Raw genomic sequence first — 18615 nt, 5'->3', positions numbered from 1 at the left:
CTGGGTGAAATAAGGCAGAATTTCTCCCAATTGTCCAATCTTTAGTTTGATTCATGACCCTGCCAGAACCCCCCCCCCCCCTCCCCCTACAATCTGCTAGGATATGTGCCATCTCAATACTCTTCATATAATCCTGTGGAGAATCTATGTGGGCCAAAAGCACAAGTATTATGATGTCACTGCCCCTCTTACAGTCTCTCTAATAAGAATGCAATTTAGAAAGGCCCCAGCACCGAACCCTAGATGTCTTGATTGGACCAATTTTGGGGAAAGACCCTTCCACCAAATTCTCTAAAAAAAAAAAACAAGCAGGGGATTCAACTTTATTGTTTACATTGCACTTGAGTATATCTTTAGGTATGGTATGAAGATACAGTAATTGTAATAAAAATACATAGGCTTCAAAAGGGAGAGCAAAAAAAACAAAAATAGACTCCACGATCATTTAGTGTTCAGATCTGATAGGCCACAGGTATAATTGTTCATGCTGTGAATTAGCTTCCCTGGTTAGTTTCTTGTTTTAAGAGAGGAGGTCAGAAAGGGTCAGAGGTAAAGAAGCCACGCTTCCTGCTTGTTAAGCTAAAAATCATATTTATAACACTGTCAAAGCACAGTTTGCTATGGAAAGGATAATGTGTGAATCCTAGATACCGCAGCAAAGGGCAATGGAAACAAAGCATGTTTTCCCTTAAATCAGGAAATGGTCTTTGTTATAATCCTAGACAGTGGAAAACAGAAAACATTTGGTGACAATCACTAATTAAGATCAAATGGTTGGAATTTCAGTTAGAGCACTGGATGTTATTCTAAACAAGTACATGTTTTACAGCTGGTAAAGCACAATCCAGTACCCAGACTAATAATGACAGTTCACTTCTATCTTTGTGTTTGGTGCTATAATTGTTAGTGGGTCATGGACCACTTAGAGCCAGCACCCATCAGTTGGCAAAGCAGGGATGGAAGGCATATAGCAGAGTGGTTGGGTCTGTCTACACTCATTTCACTTGCTAATGCTAATAGGTCTCATCTCTCTAAAACACAGATCCTCTGTGATTCCTACTAATGTGTAAATGTATTTACATGTATTAGTGAACAGGTGGCTTCACATTTATAGCATGTTCCCAGTTGGTAGCTTCAGTACTCAATCTGTGAACAACCCTATGCTAACCAAAGGAGTTCATAGATGACCCTGGTCCCTTTACGGAAGGCATGTTATATACTGATGTATTTTGACCCACTAAGTCCTTTGTAGCTCTTTACATGGCTTAAGCATTAAAACTGAAAGAGGCCCCAGTGGATAAAGGCTTTACTTCCTAATACTAGTGTAGCAGGGTTTCCAGGCCTGTGGCCTGCGGTGGGTCTGCCATTGATACCAGTTACCTCTCCGGCCCATGTGAGCTGTGGCCCTGGGTATGAGAACTGACACATTGACAACTCCGGCATCTTTGTTTGGTTGTTTATTGTAGTTTTAGTGGATGGAAGAAGGGAATGAGTGGGATACTCCTTTGGCTTGACTATGTACAATTCTGGGACTTTTGTAACAAAAATGCCTGTTAGCGCTGTCTTGGCGCTAGCCAACGCTAGCCAACGCTTACTAACTCTTTGAACACACTGTATCTCTGAAAGCTGTGCTGGAACCCCCGACTTAAGTCTAGCAGATCCAGGACTGTAGAACCTTGAACATCTGATACTTCTCGCACTGCAAAGTCATTGACTACTCTCTCCAGCCTTGCCCTGGCTTGACGTAGCTTGCTGTGTATTCCTGCTTGGCTGCAACTCTCAACTGGTGCACTCACACTGCGCACTAACTCTTCAGGGCCTAAACTGCAGGTACCCCCTCTAACACTTCAGGGTCCTCTGACTAGGTATCCCCTTTACCGCTAGCTGACACTTGGATCCTGGAACCTTCTCCGGATTGGTCCCCACTGACTCTAGGCAGACCCCCAGGGGCAATCCTCAGTACTCACGACTTGTGTAGGCTTTCCTGGGACTGGACCCCTCTCGCTCTCTGCTGGTTCTCGGCACACTGGATCCCCCTCAGCTCAACTCAGCGCTCTCTGGATTCTCTCCGGCAACACCCGAGACATCCACCTCCTCTGACAGGAGGAGAGACAGCCGTCCTCTCCCTCCTGGGACTCTGCTTCCCGCCAAAGACAATGAGTCATGCTCTCCCTCAAACTTATACCCACTCCCAGAAGTCCTTGTGGCAGAATCTGCCTTCTGGGGTAGTTACAAGCCTGAATGTATCCCTGATTGGGTTTCCTCCACTGCCCTATGAGAAGCCTCTCACAGTGCCAGTGGGGGGACTCCCCCTTCAGCAGACACACCTGGAGACCATGACACCCTACTAAAAGAAATCATGGCCCTGCTGTTAGGCAGACAAAGCCCACTATACATTTACCTAGCACCTACCTGTAGGGTGCTACACCAGCTTGTAGCTGAATATATAAAAAAATTGTATGGGTCTCTTCTTTAAGATGTTGTAATTTGCAGTTATTACTATAATGTTAATTACCAAAGCGATATAATTTTTCCCTGAAATTTGACATAGCCTTCAGTACAAATTTTCCACTAAATTTGGCACCTTGTTTCATTTGTGTCAGTCATGCTAATTTCACATGCATAGAAGGATCTGACAGCATGTTTAGCCTTTGCACCAAATATTGTAATATTGTTCATGCTAGGATATGCTTGTAAAGCACCATGATGAGATGCAAACCAACATCAACCAGAAGTTAAATTGTTTTTAACTACAGAAAAAGAAATCCAATTTGTCTCCGGCACATTATACTTCATCACTGCTTAAGTCAATAAGTTACTGAATAAGCCCAAAACACATACAAAGAGAAAAGCAGTAAAATAGGCAGTCAAACTGTGAGAGACAAAAAATATGTGCTATGCTTCAGTAAACTATTGGCGTTAACGTGGGGCTCTAGCCATTTTCTTGTTTCTAGCCATTGTTATACAGGTGTTTTTTATGCATTCTCTATCAAGTATCATTTAGTTTTCAGCACTATAAAAGTATTGTACAATGTTAAATCAAATCAATATTAATATCTTACCCTCAGAGCCCAGCGCCAGTCCCCTGCAACTTGCTTTACACTTGAGCCAGTGATATAGCCTAAGCCACTAAAGGCAACAAAAGAAAATAGAATTGTTAATAATTCATCCTAGAAAGTCAGCTGTCTTATGGGCTTTAACTTTTAAAAACTGGAGTTGTTTTACTTGCTTATTAGTAAACTAAAATCATTTTGAAAGGATTAGTTTCTTAAAATTTTATATCTGGGCAAAAAAGCAAACAAAAAACCCCCATTAAGTACAGCTCTTCAATCCATGCACACGTTTACATGTTTTATGCCTTATAACTACGGAATACACTTTCCTCTTCCCAATAACATAATGGAAGTTTACTGTTTGGGATTTAGTGCAGCAGAGTCAACGTGTTGTCAGCTTAAACAGAAAGGTAGAAGCATACTGGATTTGTGTCAGATCAGCAGGTATTTTTCTGTATTTGTAGAGTTCTTAAAGTGACACAACATGGGGAAATGTGCATGTATTCCAGAGATGTACTGATTTGTACATGCACTGTTTTTTTCCCGACATACACATTAATAAAATTTTTTATCACATTTCATCAGACTAGGTAGTAGGAATGTCTGTTATGTTACAGCAAAATCCTATGGCAGAAGGCATTGCCTACATTTAGTAAAGCAGATGAAAACATATCTTATCTGATAAGCAGAGTAGTTTTGAAGCACAAATACACACCAGAGACTTTGCAAGCTGGGCTCCTGCTGCTATTCCTTATTGTGATACTTATAGTAAATGACAGTAGATTAGTGCTGTTCTTGTTTATTTGTCAGGAAATGATCTCACTGTGCCACTTCACTATAGGAAATTGCTTACAGGAACCCACTTTTATGTTATACGCCACGCAGTCTACTGACTCCCAGTGCAGAGGTCAACTATTGTAGGGGCCGCCAATGTTGACTGGCACAGATGCTGTGCTTTCTGGTACTACTCAAATAGTTGGGCCAGCAAAACAAGCTCTCTTGCCTTATATTTTTATTTTTTACAGTTCTGGCACTAATAATAATAATTTAAAATTTACAGTTTGGAAATTTGCAGGACACGCCAAATTGTTGCCTTTCACTGAGAACTAAATATGTATTAGAAGAGTAGTTCCAGGCTATAAGGAAAACTAAATAATAAGCTACTAACGCTATCTAAAAATTACTACAGCTGAACTAACATCAGTAAGTTCTCACGGTTTATCTTAATCTGTGTAATCAACTGCAGTCAGAATGCAGAAAAAACCAACAGGACCACTGGGAGTGTACTTCCTAAAGCCTGAGCTAAGTAATGTTATTATTAATTATATTCATATTAATTATGAGTTATAATTAACCATCTTATCTTTGCTTTAGGTACTACCAATCATATTTAAACAGAGACATCTACAATCGGGTCCACACAGCTGCACAATCAAGTAGCTGATTAAATAATAATTTTAGAAACGATATATATATATATATATATATATATATATATATATATATATATACAGTTTTTGTGTTTTATATGATGTTTAATTTTAATTATGACTTAGAGCTCATAAACTATGCTACTGCAGGTATAGCACCTAAAATAATACCTCTTCCTGAATAAGCAGGTCGTCCTTCAAAATGCATTACTCCATCTAGACTGCACTGGTGTGCAGTCATGTTGGAACAGGAAGGGGCCATCTCCAAACTGTTCCCACAAAGTTGGGAGCAGGAATGCCCCCTCCATCAAATGATTTGGACCAGTGCACAAAGCAAGGTCTATAAAGACATGGATGTGCGAGTTTGGGGTGGAGGAACTAGACTGTCCTGTACAGAGTCCTGACCTCAACTCGTTAGAACACCTTTGGGATGAATTATGAGCGGAGATTGCGAGCCAGGCTTTCTCGTCCACATCAATGCCTGGCCTCACAAATGTGCTTCTGGATGAATGGTCAAACATTCCCATAGACACACTCCTAAGCCTTGTGGACAGCCTCCCCAAAAAGTTTAAGCTAATATAGCTGAAAAGGGTGGGCAACTCAATATTGAACCCTATGGACTAAGACTGGGATGCCATTAAAGTTCATGTGCGTATAAAGGCAGGCATCCCAATACTTTTGACAATATAGTGTAAATAAATGCACCTTTCCTTGCGATTCAATCCACATACTCATGAGCTGCACTGCATGGGGGGGGGGGGGGCTTGGGAGGGTGGGTGGGTGCCAAATATTTTCAGCATCTATAATTCTGAACATGATGTCCAGTACAGTAGTAAGAAGAATAGAGGAATGGTTGCACTTCCCATAGGATGCAATCAGAATTTATTGATAAAGTAAAAAAAGGCACAGGATATAACAGGCATCATGCAGGGGACAAAAGGATGACACATTTCACACAACTAAAGCACGCTTAGTCGTGTGAAACGCGTCATCCATTTGTCCCCTGCATGATGCCCGTTATATCCTGTGCCTTTTTTTACTTTATCAATAAATTCTGATTGCATCCTATGGGAAGTGCAACCATTCCTCTACTCTTCTTACAATTGGAATCTATAGCAGTGGCAGGGTGTGCACCCCAGCAGGATTTTGTTAATTTCAGCCTATGTGAAATCCCCTGGAGCAGCAGTTTCTGTCAATGCCCAATACAGTAGTTCATGTGTGTGTGTAAAGGCAGGCATCCCAATACGTTTGGTAATATAGTTTATATATACACTGCATGTATATGTATATATATATATATATATATATATATATATATATATGCATACATTGTATACAGTATCTCACTCACATTTTTGTAAATATTTTATTTTACATTTTCATGTGACAACACTGAAGAAATGACACTTTGCTACAATGTAAAGTAGTGAGTGTACAGCTTGTATAACAGTGTAAATTTGCTGTCCCCTCAAAATAACTCAACACACAGCCATTAATGTCTAAACCGCTGGCAACAAAAGTGAGTACACCCCTAAGTAAAAATGTTCAAATTGGGCCCAATTAGCCATTTTCCCTCCCCGGTGTCATATGACTGGTTAGTGTTACAAGGTCTCAGGTGTGAATGGGGAGCAGGTGTGTTAAGTTTGGTGTTATCGCTCTCACTCTCTCATACTGGTCACTGGAATTTCAACATGGCGCGTCATGGCAAAGAACTCTCTGAGGATCTGAAAAAAAGAATTGTTGCTCTGCATAAAGATGGCCAGGCTATAGAAAGATTGCCAAGACCCTGAAACTGAGCTGCAGCATGGTGGCCAAGACCATACAGGCCAAGACCATACAGCGGTTTAACAGGACAGGCTCCACTCAGGACAGGCCTCGCCATGGTCGACCAAAGAAGTTGAGTGCACGTGCTCAGCGTCATATCCAGAGGTTGTCTTTGGGAAATAGACGTATGAGTGCTGCCAGCATTGCTGCAGAGGTCGAAGGGATGGGGGGACAGCCTGTCAGTGCTCAGACCATACGCTGCACACTGCATCAAATTGGTCTGCATTGCTGTCGTCCCAGAAGGAAGCCTCTTCTAAAGATGATGCACAAGAAAGCCTGCAAACAGTTTGCTGAAGACAAGCAGACTAAGGACATGGATTATGGGAACCATGTCCTGTGGTCTGATGAAAATAAGATAAACTTATTTGGTTCAAAATGCTGTCAAACGTGTGTGGAGGCAACCAGGTGAGGAGTACAAAGACAAGTGTGTCTTGCCTACAGCCAAGCATGGTGGTGGGAGTGTCACGGTCTGGGGCTGCATGAGTGCTGCTGGCACTGGGGAGCAACAGTTCATTGAGGGAACCAGGAATGCCAACCTGTACTGTGACATACTGAGGAAGAGCATGATCCCCTCCCTTCTGAGACTGGGCCACAGGGCAGTATTCCAACATGATAATGACCCCAAACACACCTTTAAGACGACCACTGCCTTGAGAAGAAGCTGAGGGTAAAGGTGATGGACTGGCCAAGCATGTCTCCAGACCTAAACCCTATTGAGCATCTGTGGGGCATCCTCAAACGGAAGGTGGAGGAGCGCAAGGTCTCTAACATCCACCAGCTCCGTGATGTTGTCATGGAGGAGTGGAAGAGGAATCCAGTGGCAGCCTGTGAAGCTCTTGTGAACTCCATGCCCAAGAGGGTTAAGGCAGTGCTGGAAAATAATGGTGGTCACACAAAATATTGACACTTTGGGGCCAATTTGGACATTTTCACTTAGGTGTGTACTCATTTTTGTTGCCAGCAGTTTAGACATTAATGGCTGTGTGGAAGTATTTTGGAAGGACAGCAAATTTACACTGTTATACAAGCTGTACACTCACTACTTTACATTGTAGCAAAGTGTCATTTCTTCAGCGTTGCCACATGAAAATCTATAATAAAATATTTACAAAAATGTGAGGGGTGTACTCACTTTTGTGAGATACTGTATCTGGGAATAAACTATTAACTCTACAAATAAAGCAGCAGGGTTTTGAAGATTTTCTTTTCCAGTGTCTGAGACAGATTTTAATCTGGCTGGTAGCTAGAAAAAGTTCTTAGTACTGACATTTTGTTACATTAGGTTATGAGAGAGCCCGGATCATGTAATGAGCATGGAGGAGCACTCTTGCATTACAAGTTGGAGGTCTTAGACAAAAAATTTACTTTGCAGTTCTGACTGGGCTCACCTTTAATGAGATATTAGGGTCCCAATTTAATGTGTGCTAACTACAAAATGTTGTCAGATCTGATTGGCAATGTTAAATATATCAACTATACATTTAAAAGATATGTTGAGGTTTTTTTCTACATTTATTACTTGATGTTTTTTGTAAAAGCCCAAAAAGTTAATTCTTATAGCATCAGAGTGCTGTGGGTGTTGATAGATTACGAAATAAGAAAAGCTGTAGTGTCAGGTCCCTGATACATGTACAAAGCATGGCTCTGCATGGAAAGTGAATGCCACGTGTGTGACATGGCTAGAAATAGCCCCAGTAATTGTGCTAACTAAGGATACTATGCACTGACCACTTCCTATTTGTAACACAGTACACTACATACAACAATGCTTACCTTCCAAGAGGAATGGCAAAGTAGAAGACTGACAGCATAAGTGTGCGAGTATTCTTGGTAAACAGGTCTCCAATGATAGTGGGTGCAATTGTTGAGTAACTGGCTTCCCCGATGCCCACCAAGCCTCGGGAGAGTACAAGCAGCCAAAAATACTGCAAAGGAAGACAGTGAAACATAATTCTATTATTTACTAACCACCACATTAAGACAGGCAGGATGGTACTTGGACTATTCCATTATCAAGAGTAGGAAAGTGTTAATGCCTAAACCATTTTCTTTTAGTTGCCACGGAAACCGGTCAGGGGACATGCATTGGGAATATACAACAAACAACAGAAAAGATGGGTGTATCCCTGCTGGCAGGGAGCCTGCTATCAAGTTGGCAGCCCCAACATACAGAAGAAAAATCATTACACTAATGGCTTGTATAGTATATGTTAAACAATTATTAGCATACAACAGCGTATTCTGCTTATTACCCTTATTGTTTTTTGTTACCGAGAGAAAGTTTTGTAGATGCCAACACTGAAATGAATGAACTGAGAAATCAGGAATACCCATTAATGTCTACCACATGTATAATGTACTGTACATTTGCAGGTAAAAAATTTGTTTTAGCACACAAACACAATTTACAAACAATACATGACAAAATACATGTTGCAATTTACCAAGAGTATATAGAATTGCCAGCACTTAAAATCTGATTTGTACTATAAAAGACACATTACAATCATTATGTCTGAATTATTCTGTGACTAATATTCAAATGAAGACTTCAAAGTATGTTAAACATCTTGCTGGAATAGAATAATACAAAGTAATTGGTTGCAATACTTTGCTGGAGAAAATACCTTTCAGGTTACATTCAGTTCTGGGCACACTTCTGAAGGCCTAGGCACTAGGTCATGTGATCTTTCCAGAAGGGGAGAATCAGAGTTCATTCAGGACAGATCACATGACCAAATACCTTTGCATGTTACAAGCTTGGGCTGTCTTGTTTATTTAATGATTTCGTATGACATTCCTAAACTCCCCTAACCCCTTCTGGAAGATTTACCCCCCCCTAATGACCAGGCCATTTTAACCGATTCGGCACTGCGTTAATTTAAAGGAAAATTGCGCGGTCGTGCGACACTGTACCAAAATAAAATTGATGTCCTTTTTTTCCCACAAATAGAGCTTTCATTTGGTGGTATTTGATCACCTGTGCGGTTTTTATTTTTTGTGCTATAAACAAAAAAAGAGTGACAATTCTTAAAAAAATATATATTCTTTTTCATATTCTGCTATTTAACATTCCCCATAAAAAAAATTAAAAATTAACATTTTTTGTCCTTTTAGGCCAATTTGTATTCTGCTACATATTTTTGGTAAAAAAAAAAAAAAAAATCGCAATAAGCATTTTTTGATTGGTTTGCGCAAAAGTTATCGCATCTACAAACTAGGGGAAATATTTATGTCACTTATTTATTTATTTTACTAGTAATGGAGGCAATCAGGGATTTTTAGCAGGACTGCGACATTGCAGCGGACAGATCGGACACCTAACTGACATTTTTGATACTTTTGGCGGAACCAGTGACATTACTACATTAATCAGTGCTAAAAATATGCACTGTTACATGGATTTTTGAGGGGTCCTCATGCCGTTTTTGTAAAATTTTGGGGTTTCCCTTAAAATCCATACCAGACCTGAAGGGTCTGGTATAGATTGGGGGGGGGGGGGGGGGCATGCCATTTTTTTTTACATTTTTGTATTGCCAGCAATGGTTATGTATTGCCGGAAATTAAATTTGTTTTCTTTATAAATGCCAGTTTTGCTGTAGTTGGTTCCATACACGGTACAGATGTGCCACTTTACAGGCAGAATAAAGGGACTCCCCAGACACGATATTTAAAGGAATTTTTCATTATTATTGTTTTACTTTAAGCATAGTTAAAATCACTGCTCTTGTAAAAACTATTTAAAAAAAAAAATGTTTGCATTGATACATGTTCCCAAGGGCAGTACCCGTGCCCCCATACCCTTTTTATGGCCAATAACTTGCATATAAGCCTTCAAAATTGGGACTATAGACTTTTAAAATTGACTTCAATGGGGTTCAGGTCCGAACTTTTGCGATGTTAGAGACTTCTGGCGCAAACCAAACCGGGGGTGTTTGCCCCATCTCTATTAGGGAACTAAATCGGTCTGCAGTAGCCATTGCAAGCTGTTGAAAATAAATAATGCAAAGGAAAATCACTGCAAGTAGCATTTTAAATACTTGATTTTTTGGTTCTCTTACTTGCCATTTCATAAGTTGGTGACCGGATCTCTTTATATCTACTACAATGCACCAGCTAATGCTTTCCTGTATCATGCGCTTATTAGAATTCTGATTGCCTGCCTTATTATATTCTTAGCATGTAAGCATGTATTTATGATGTCTACATTTTAAAAAGTCTGGTTAATGAAGAGTAAATATGAGACATTTCTACTAAATATTCTAATACTTTAAATGACTTGTAAACTAGACAGATGTGGAGCTGTCACATTAAAAAGCTTGTTAGCTTTTGTGATGAAGACTCTGGTCACTGCACACCATTAAAAAGTCTCGTCATGTCTTTTGTTTTCATCTTGTGTCCTTTAGGCGATTCACTTTGTTTGTATTATTTACGCAGTCTGCATGAGAATAGACACCTTCTTTGTAGGACTGCATGCCAATATTTGTCTGTATTCTAAAGGCAGTCATTTTGAGGCATCACTGAATACCAGTCATCTCATCAAGCACAAGAAAACTACAGGGGACACTACCGCAGTTTACAAACACATCTAATGCTATAAAACATCTAAATGCCTTTACATGTCAGGATTAAGCATCTTCTAAGTCTACTTCTATGATTGTCAAATCCTGATAAATGAGGGTGGCAAGTTCCATAAAAATGCCCAGTGCCCACTTTATGTCCTCATCTGAAGCAGACCATACAGAAATTTTTTTTTTAGGTTACCTTAAGGCACAGGTTCAAGCAAAATCATTTAGTATGTCTCTTATTTTTACTCTTTTTCTAAACAGTAGCATACTATTATGTAACTCTAAAGCTGGCCATACACTAGTAGAATTTTGTTCAAACATTTCTTTGAAATTCTGAAAAATTGCTCATCCTAACATTCTTTCTTGCTAATGTTGTATCAACTAATTTCATCTGAAAGCCTTTCAAATTTCATCCACATTTGCTATTTGAATGCAATCCTAAATGTATTAAACAAGTTTATTATGTACCTAGCGCATGCGCATAAGTACGATAATTCCCAAAATGTTAGAACTTTTTTCAGATAAGAAGCTCATCCTTCTACTTTCTTGTCCCTATGGTTAAAAATGATCATCGATTTGATTCCACTATCCAGTAGAAAACTTAACAACATTCCAAAATTAAAGATTTTCAAACAAATTTCTACGGGTATATAAAGAAAAGAAGAAAGATCCGCGCTTAGGATAAACTATCTATAAAATAGTGCGTAAAATTTCTATAAATAAAACACTAATGGCTGCTGCCCACTCCAAAAGATGCACCCCCAATGGGGGAGCGTCAGGTGTAAATGTCAAAAAGGGGAGTGATTGGCGCTGCCAGGAAGTTAGGTTAATGGGAAATCTGGGTTAGGCTCCTATAGTTCAAGACCAAGTTCAACACATGCAAATGCACATAGAATGTATGTGGGAATAAGAACTATATAAGTAATAGGATATAAAAACACAATGGGTGTGTAATATGTGTGTAAAATTAACACTATGTGCTGATACCAAATCAATAAATAAATAAATGTGTTCAATACCTAACCGGCTTATTGAGACTCAACATAAATATGCAAATATATGTAAATGTAGGTATAAAAATATAAAAGCATATAAAGATAGTATTAATAAATTATGGTGATATAGAGAGTTAGTGTGCAAAGGTGCTAAAAAATATATAGTGCACTAATCAAACTAAATAAGGTGCATTCCGAATAGTCATAACCATCTATTCAATAAAGTGCAACTGCATACTCATAAGCAATGAAAATAAATAAGTGGGTGAACTATGTGCATCCCACACTGGTGACAATATAAACACTAGTAAATAAATAAGTGCAGCCGTGCAAATAACTATATAAATTATGAAAGTGAGAACCATATAAATTCAAAGGCTCAAAAAGCAGGTTCTGTGTATTTTAAAATTGTCCAAAAATAGTGCAATCAGAGTTGGTACAGAAATCATAAAGTTCTATAGTCCATATAAGGATGGAGTAAGGTGCTCTTTTTTTCTATGAAGCCGGGAGTGCAGTGAGTGATTGGAAGATAGGGTGCTCCCCCTCTCCTGGGGTCCTGTGCTTACCGGATGTCCGTACCCCTACAGGGGTAAATGGCGGGTCGATAACAGGGATCGCTCCCATACACCGGCAATCTGGTTCCGTTCTATCCTTCCTATTACCACTCGTATCCACTCCTTGCTCCGGTACACATAGGGGTTAAAGCATCAGGGAGAGAGCTCCAGTACAATTCCCGGGTATATGAAAAAGGGGAAAAACAGAAGCCTCCGATAGTGCAGGATTGCCTTTAAAACTTTTATTTAGATTCCAAAAAAGACATGTACTCCAGATGACGTCAGTGTGACGAAACGCGTCGAGAACGTGACCACATCACTTCCGTCTGAACGATCCCGAGGCTAGGAACGCACGCTGATCCCAGGCGAGCACCGCGAACGAGGTAGTTGCGGACCCTATGCCATACGGATGCGCTGCATGTTGATTTTATGTGAGTACATGTCTTTTTTGGAATCTAAATAAAAGTTTTAAAGGCAATCCTGCACTATCGGAGGCTTCTGTTTTTCCCCTTTTTCATATACCCGGGAATTGTACTGGAGCTCTCTCCCTGATGCTTTAACCCCTATGTGTACCGGAGCAAGGAGTGGATACGAGTGGTAATAGGAAGGATAGGACGGAACCAGATTGCCGGTGTATGGGAGCGATCCCTGTTATCGACCCGCCATTTACCCCTGTAGGGGTACGGACATCCGGTAAGCACAGGACCCCAGGAGAGGGGGAGCACCCTATCTTCCAATCACTCACTGCACTCCCGGCTTCATAGAAAAAAAGAGCACCTTACTCCATCCTTATATGGACTATAGAACTTTATGATTTCTGTACCAACTCTGATTGCACTATTTTTGGACAATTTTAAAATACACAGAACCTGCTTTTTGAGCCTTTGAATTTATATGGTTCTCACTTTCATAATTTATATAGTTATTTGCACGGCTGCACTTATTTATTTACTAGTGTTTATATTGTCACCAGTGTGGGATGCACATAGTTCACCCACTTATTTATTTTCATTGCTTATGAGTATGCAGTTGCACTTTATTGAATAGATGGTTATGACTATTCGGAATGCACCTTATTTAGTTTGATTAGTGCACTATATATTTTTTAGCACCTTTGCACACTAACTCTCTATATCACCATAATTTATTAATACTATCTTTATATGCTTTTATATTTTTATACCTACATTTACATATATTTGCATATTTATGTTGAGTCTCAATAAGCCGGTTAGGTATTGAACACATTTATTTATTTATTGATTTGGTATCAGCACATAGTGTTAATTTTACACACATATTACACACCCATTGTGTTTTTATATCCTATTACTTATATAGTTCTTATTCCCACATACATTCTATGTGCATTTGCATGTGTTGAACTTGGTCTTGAACTATAGGAGCCTAACCCAGATTTCCCATTAACCTAACTTCCTGGCAGCGCCAATCACTCCCCTTTTTGACTTCTACGGGTATATGGCTAGTCTAAATGAATCTGGGCTACAAGGTTATCATTATCAAAAATAATGATTCTCAGAATCGCACAGTGATAAGCTCATCTTGTGAATCCTGTTATTTTTGAAGGAGTGTGTGGATAAGAACATCAGAACGAGGATCACAGTATGGAAATAGAGGATGTCAGAAGCAAAGCGACTGTCTCTAGCCTCTGACTGAATGCTAAACAAGAGCATTGCATTAAGCATGACTGAGCATGTGCAGAGTTCCCCCAAGGCTCTGTACTATCAGCAGATGGATTGGGGAGTGTGGACGAAGGGGAGGATCAGAGAAGACAGGATCAAACAGCCTTTTTACACAATGTGCAGGATTAATCCCTTAGGTTCCACAGTGAGTATAACAAGCATGCTTTACTGCATATACACTGATTTTATTGTTGGGGGTTTAGTAACACTTCAAGATCAGGGCATGTGTTTTCTACATAGGGTCTCTAGATACTCCAAATTTCAAATACCTCAGGGACAAAAGAATGACAATGGATATTTTGTACTGTAGACATGTGGCCAATAGATCTAACAGTTAAAATGCAAAAATAAACATTTTTATTTAGGTATTTAATGTGTCATGGTGAGAAATGTAGTCTTCTGAGTCTTTCATTTTATTAACTAGCATGCAGTATTGCAGCACTAGGGTCCTTCGTTCATTCCTCATTCTCCCCTAGTTTGTGTAGGTCTATTCCCAGCAGTGCCGGGACAAGGGGTGGGTAGGAGGGGAGGCTGCCCTGGGCACAATGGTTTATTGTAGGGATGGGGGCACCTTGACCCTAACCCTAAGGGAAGGGGGGGGCACAGTTTGGCATCTTTGCCCTGGGCGCTGGATGTCTTTGTCCTGGCACCGATTCCCAGTGCTCTGATTATTGCCCACAGTTCTCAAATCGTACGGGTTTTCACCAAAACCTGGCCCTATAGTGACCCTAGTCTGTAACTGAATAAAAGTTCCTTTCAGGGTAGAAACTGATATCAATGATCAAGGTGCTTAGTAAGGTGCTGAAACATACAAAAGAATATTTACTGCTTTAGCAGTGTCCCTAGAAAATATTTCAAACCTGCAGTAACTGTAATAATGATATAGTCCAGCCAATCACATTCTGTATATAACAAGGTAAATAAAAATAGATTAGGTCTGGACCTGAAGACAGTTTCTATATCCTAATACAGCCTTTTTAAACCAGGGTTCCCAGGCACCCTGGGGTCCCTTCAGGTTTGTTCAGGGGTGCCTTGGCAAAATGCCTAAAATTGCTCAGAAAATGGTATACAAGCCAGCAGGTAGATTAGGCCTCCATTCTAGTTACACAAAGTCACAGGTTTTCATTGTGCACCATTACAACTTTCTAGCCACCAGTGCAAACTGTGTGAAGTGACACCGCTCCAGGGAAGCCTGTGAAGATCTCTGGCTGCTATGTAGACCTGGGTGCCTGCCTGGTCCGCGGCCAGAAGAGCATGTGAAAAGAAAGAAAGGCTGGCGGCACTTCCAGAAACTGTAAACACTTCTTTATTTTAGATCCATAAAAACAGCGATGTGACACACGGTGCATACTGGTCAACAGATGCGTTTCACTCCTGTGCTTAATCATTGCATCATTATCCTAGCCACTAGTGACCTCATTGGTTGATAGGGAGTATGTCGGGTACCTACACAGTATCCTTGTTTGCCCAGTGCCATCTTAAGAGCATTAAAGGGCCCCGGGCAATGCAGTGCACTGGGGCCCTGTCTACACAATCACCCACGGGAATAAAAATGCAAATTATGGATAAGGCTAATGACAGCTTCCAAGTTGGGCGGCTGGCTCCGGTGAATACACACACAGACGGGAGTCAGACTGTACTGTCCTGTGTATGCCTGTTCCCGTGGAGGTGGACAGGCATTCCTGCAGTTGTGGGCTACCTCTCCATGGCCTAAATGGCCTGACAGCAGCGCAGGGCCGACAGGCTCTTGCCACCTGCTAAGTTCGGCAGCAGGATGCAAATGGGAATCAGGACTAATGCTTGGATGGGGGTGGGTCACTGGGAAGGTGAGGCACCCCAGCACGCCCATTCGGTAAGATGGCCCTGTGTTTGCCTCTCTCCTGCCCCTCTCTCTCAGTACTGGGGTCACATTCGCTGAGTGAGGGAGAGCAACTGAGGGAGAAGAGAAACATTGGAAAACTAGTCAGTACCAGTGTGCAAAGGTGTGTTTGCTTTGTAAGAATAAGTCACCTCTAATGTTAAGTGTCTTATGTGTGTGGATGTTGCTGTGTTATGTAAAGCTATTAGTTTAGCTTTTTTACATTTTAGAATGGGGTGTCTCGAGTGTCCATAATTCTTAAAGGGTGCCTCAAGATTATCCATAATTTTAAAAGGGTCGCCTTGATGGAAAAAAGTTGGAAAGCATTGTTCTAAGACATGTTCAAGTTTGTTTTTATTTTGCTGCTGTAGTTACTGTATTTATGTCTTTCTTACACTGAAGATTCTGTAAATTGACACAGTGAGAAAATGTGCTTTTTCTGTTAATGTTATTCACTAGGAAAACAACTCTCTGCTCAATGAGGATATTAAATTGGGACATTTAGGGAAAATACAGTCTGCGAACATTCACAATGAATGGAAAATGAGAAGCTGGCCATGCAGTCAGAGCCTTTTCTGGAGTGTGATCAGTATAAAACAGGAGTGTTATGAACAGTCAGAGCCAAAAATAAAACATTCGGCAACAGCTCTGTTTATCTATCTATCTATCTATCTATCTATCTATCTATCTATCTATCTATCTATCTATCTATCTATCTATCTATCTATCTATCTATCTATCTATCTATCTATCCTAATCTCTCCATCTATCTATCTCTCCATCTATCTATCTATCTATCTATCTATCTATCTATCTATCTATCTATCTATCTATCTATCTATCTATCTATCTATCTATCCTAATCTCTCCATCTATCTATCTATCTATCTATCTATCTATCTATCTATCTATCTATCTATCTATCCTAATCTCTCCATCCATCCATCTATCTATCTATCTATCCTAATCTCTCCATCCATCCATCTATCTATCTATCTATCTATCTATCTATCTATCTATCTATCTATCTATCTATCTATCTATCTATCTATCTATCTATCTATCTATCTATCTATCTATCTATCTATCCTAATCTCTCCATCCATCCATCTATCTATCTATCTATCTATCTATCTATCTATCTATCTATCTATCTATCTATCTATCTATCTATCTATCTATCTATCTATCTATCCTAATCTCTCTATCTATCTATCCTAATCTCTCTATCTATCTATCTATCTATCTATCTATCTATCTATCTATCTATCTATCTATCTATCTATCTATCCTAATCTCTCCATCCATCTATCTATCTATCTATCTATCTATCTATCTATCTATCTATCTATCTATCTATCTATCTATCTATCTATCTATCTATCTATCTATCTATCTATCCTAATCTCTCCATCCATCCATCTATCTATCTATCCTAATCTCTCCATCCATCCATCTATCTATCTATCTATCTATCCTAATCTCTCCATCCATCTATCTATCTATCTATCTATCTATCTATCTATCTATCTATCTATCTATCTATCTATCTATCTATCTATCTATCTATCTATCTATCTATCTATCCTAATCTCTCCATCTATCTATCTATCTATCTATCTATCTATCTATCTATCTATCTATCTATCTATCTATCTATCTATCTATCTATCTATCTATCCTAATCTCTCCATCCATCCATCTATCTATCTATCTATCTATCTATCTATCTATCTATCTATCTATCTATCTATCTATCTATCTATCTATCTATCTATCTATCTATCTATCTAATTCTATCTATCTATCTATCTATCTATCTATCTATCTATCTATCTATCTATCTATCTATCTATCTATCTATCTATCTATCTATCTATCTATCTATCTATCCTTTTCCCTGGGATCACAGTTTGGAATCTATTGCTCTCTATACAAAGAGAAAAAGAGCCTAAGGGCTCATTCAGATGGGCTCTGGGCTCCATGCTGAGCCACTTTTTGTTGCATTGTGTATCTACTTCGGAGCTGTATGCAGGCAGCCCATAGGAGTGGATGCAGACGAGAGGCAGCATGGACACAGCCACATGTCAACATCTGACATGAGAGCAGGAGTGGGTGCACAGATACAAATGCACAGTGCAAAATGTTCACATGCACCTGTTTCTGTGCAGCCACTACGACTGCATTCACTTCTATGGGCTGCTTGCATACAGCTCGGAGGTAGATGCACAATGCAGCAAAAAGTGGCTCAGCATGGAGGACGGGTCTCAGCGCCGATCTGAATAAGCTCTAAATGGATTACAATCTACTTACTCTACTGGTTAAATCAACTCGTGTATAGACTGGATAATTCCCAGCTTGCTTGAAACATGATTACAATTACAAAATTCATAGAGAGCGTACCCTTTTTGACCAAGAACTTCAACCCCAATTACAAAAAAGTTAGGGCACTGTGGAAAATCAACAAAAAAATAAAATGCAATCATTTGCAAATCTCATAAACCCAAATTGTATTCAAAATAGAAAACATATCAAATGTTTAAACTGAGAAAATGTACAATTTTAGGGGAAAAAATACGGTGATTTTGATGCTGGCAACACATCTCAAAAACAAAATTTAGGACAGGGCA

The 18615-nt window shown here is 39.6% G+C and overlaps 1 protein-coding gene across 2 annotated transcripts in view; it reads right to left on the bottom strand.

Moving 5' to 3' along the window:
• The window catches only part of SPNS2 (SPNS lysolipid transporter 2, sphingosine-1-phosphate), a 181580-nt gene that overhangs the window by 31079 nt on the left and 131886 nt on the right, over positions 1-18615 (bottom strand). For both annotated transcript variants that reach the window (XM_082245211.1, XM_082245212.1), the window contains exons 4-5: positions 8081-8232; positions 3063-3129 (exon numbers count right to left, since the gene is read on the bottom strand). In XM_082245211.1, the coding sequence (XP_082101337.1) occupies positions 3063-3129; positions 8081-8232 (219 nt within the window). The remainder of the gene's footprint in view (positions 1-3062; positions 3130-8080; positions 8233-18615) is intronic.

This window comes from Pelophylax lessonae (assembly GCF_965119305.1).
Source record: "Pelophylax lessonae genome assembly, chromosome: 2".
NCBI classification, from domain to species: domain Eukaryota; kingdom Metazoa; phylum Chordata; class Amphibia; order Anura; family Ranidae; genus Pelophylax; species Pelophylax lessonae.
Note: the sequence above shows the minus strand (reverse complement) of the source record. Positions and strands in the feature narration are given on the sequence as shown.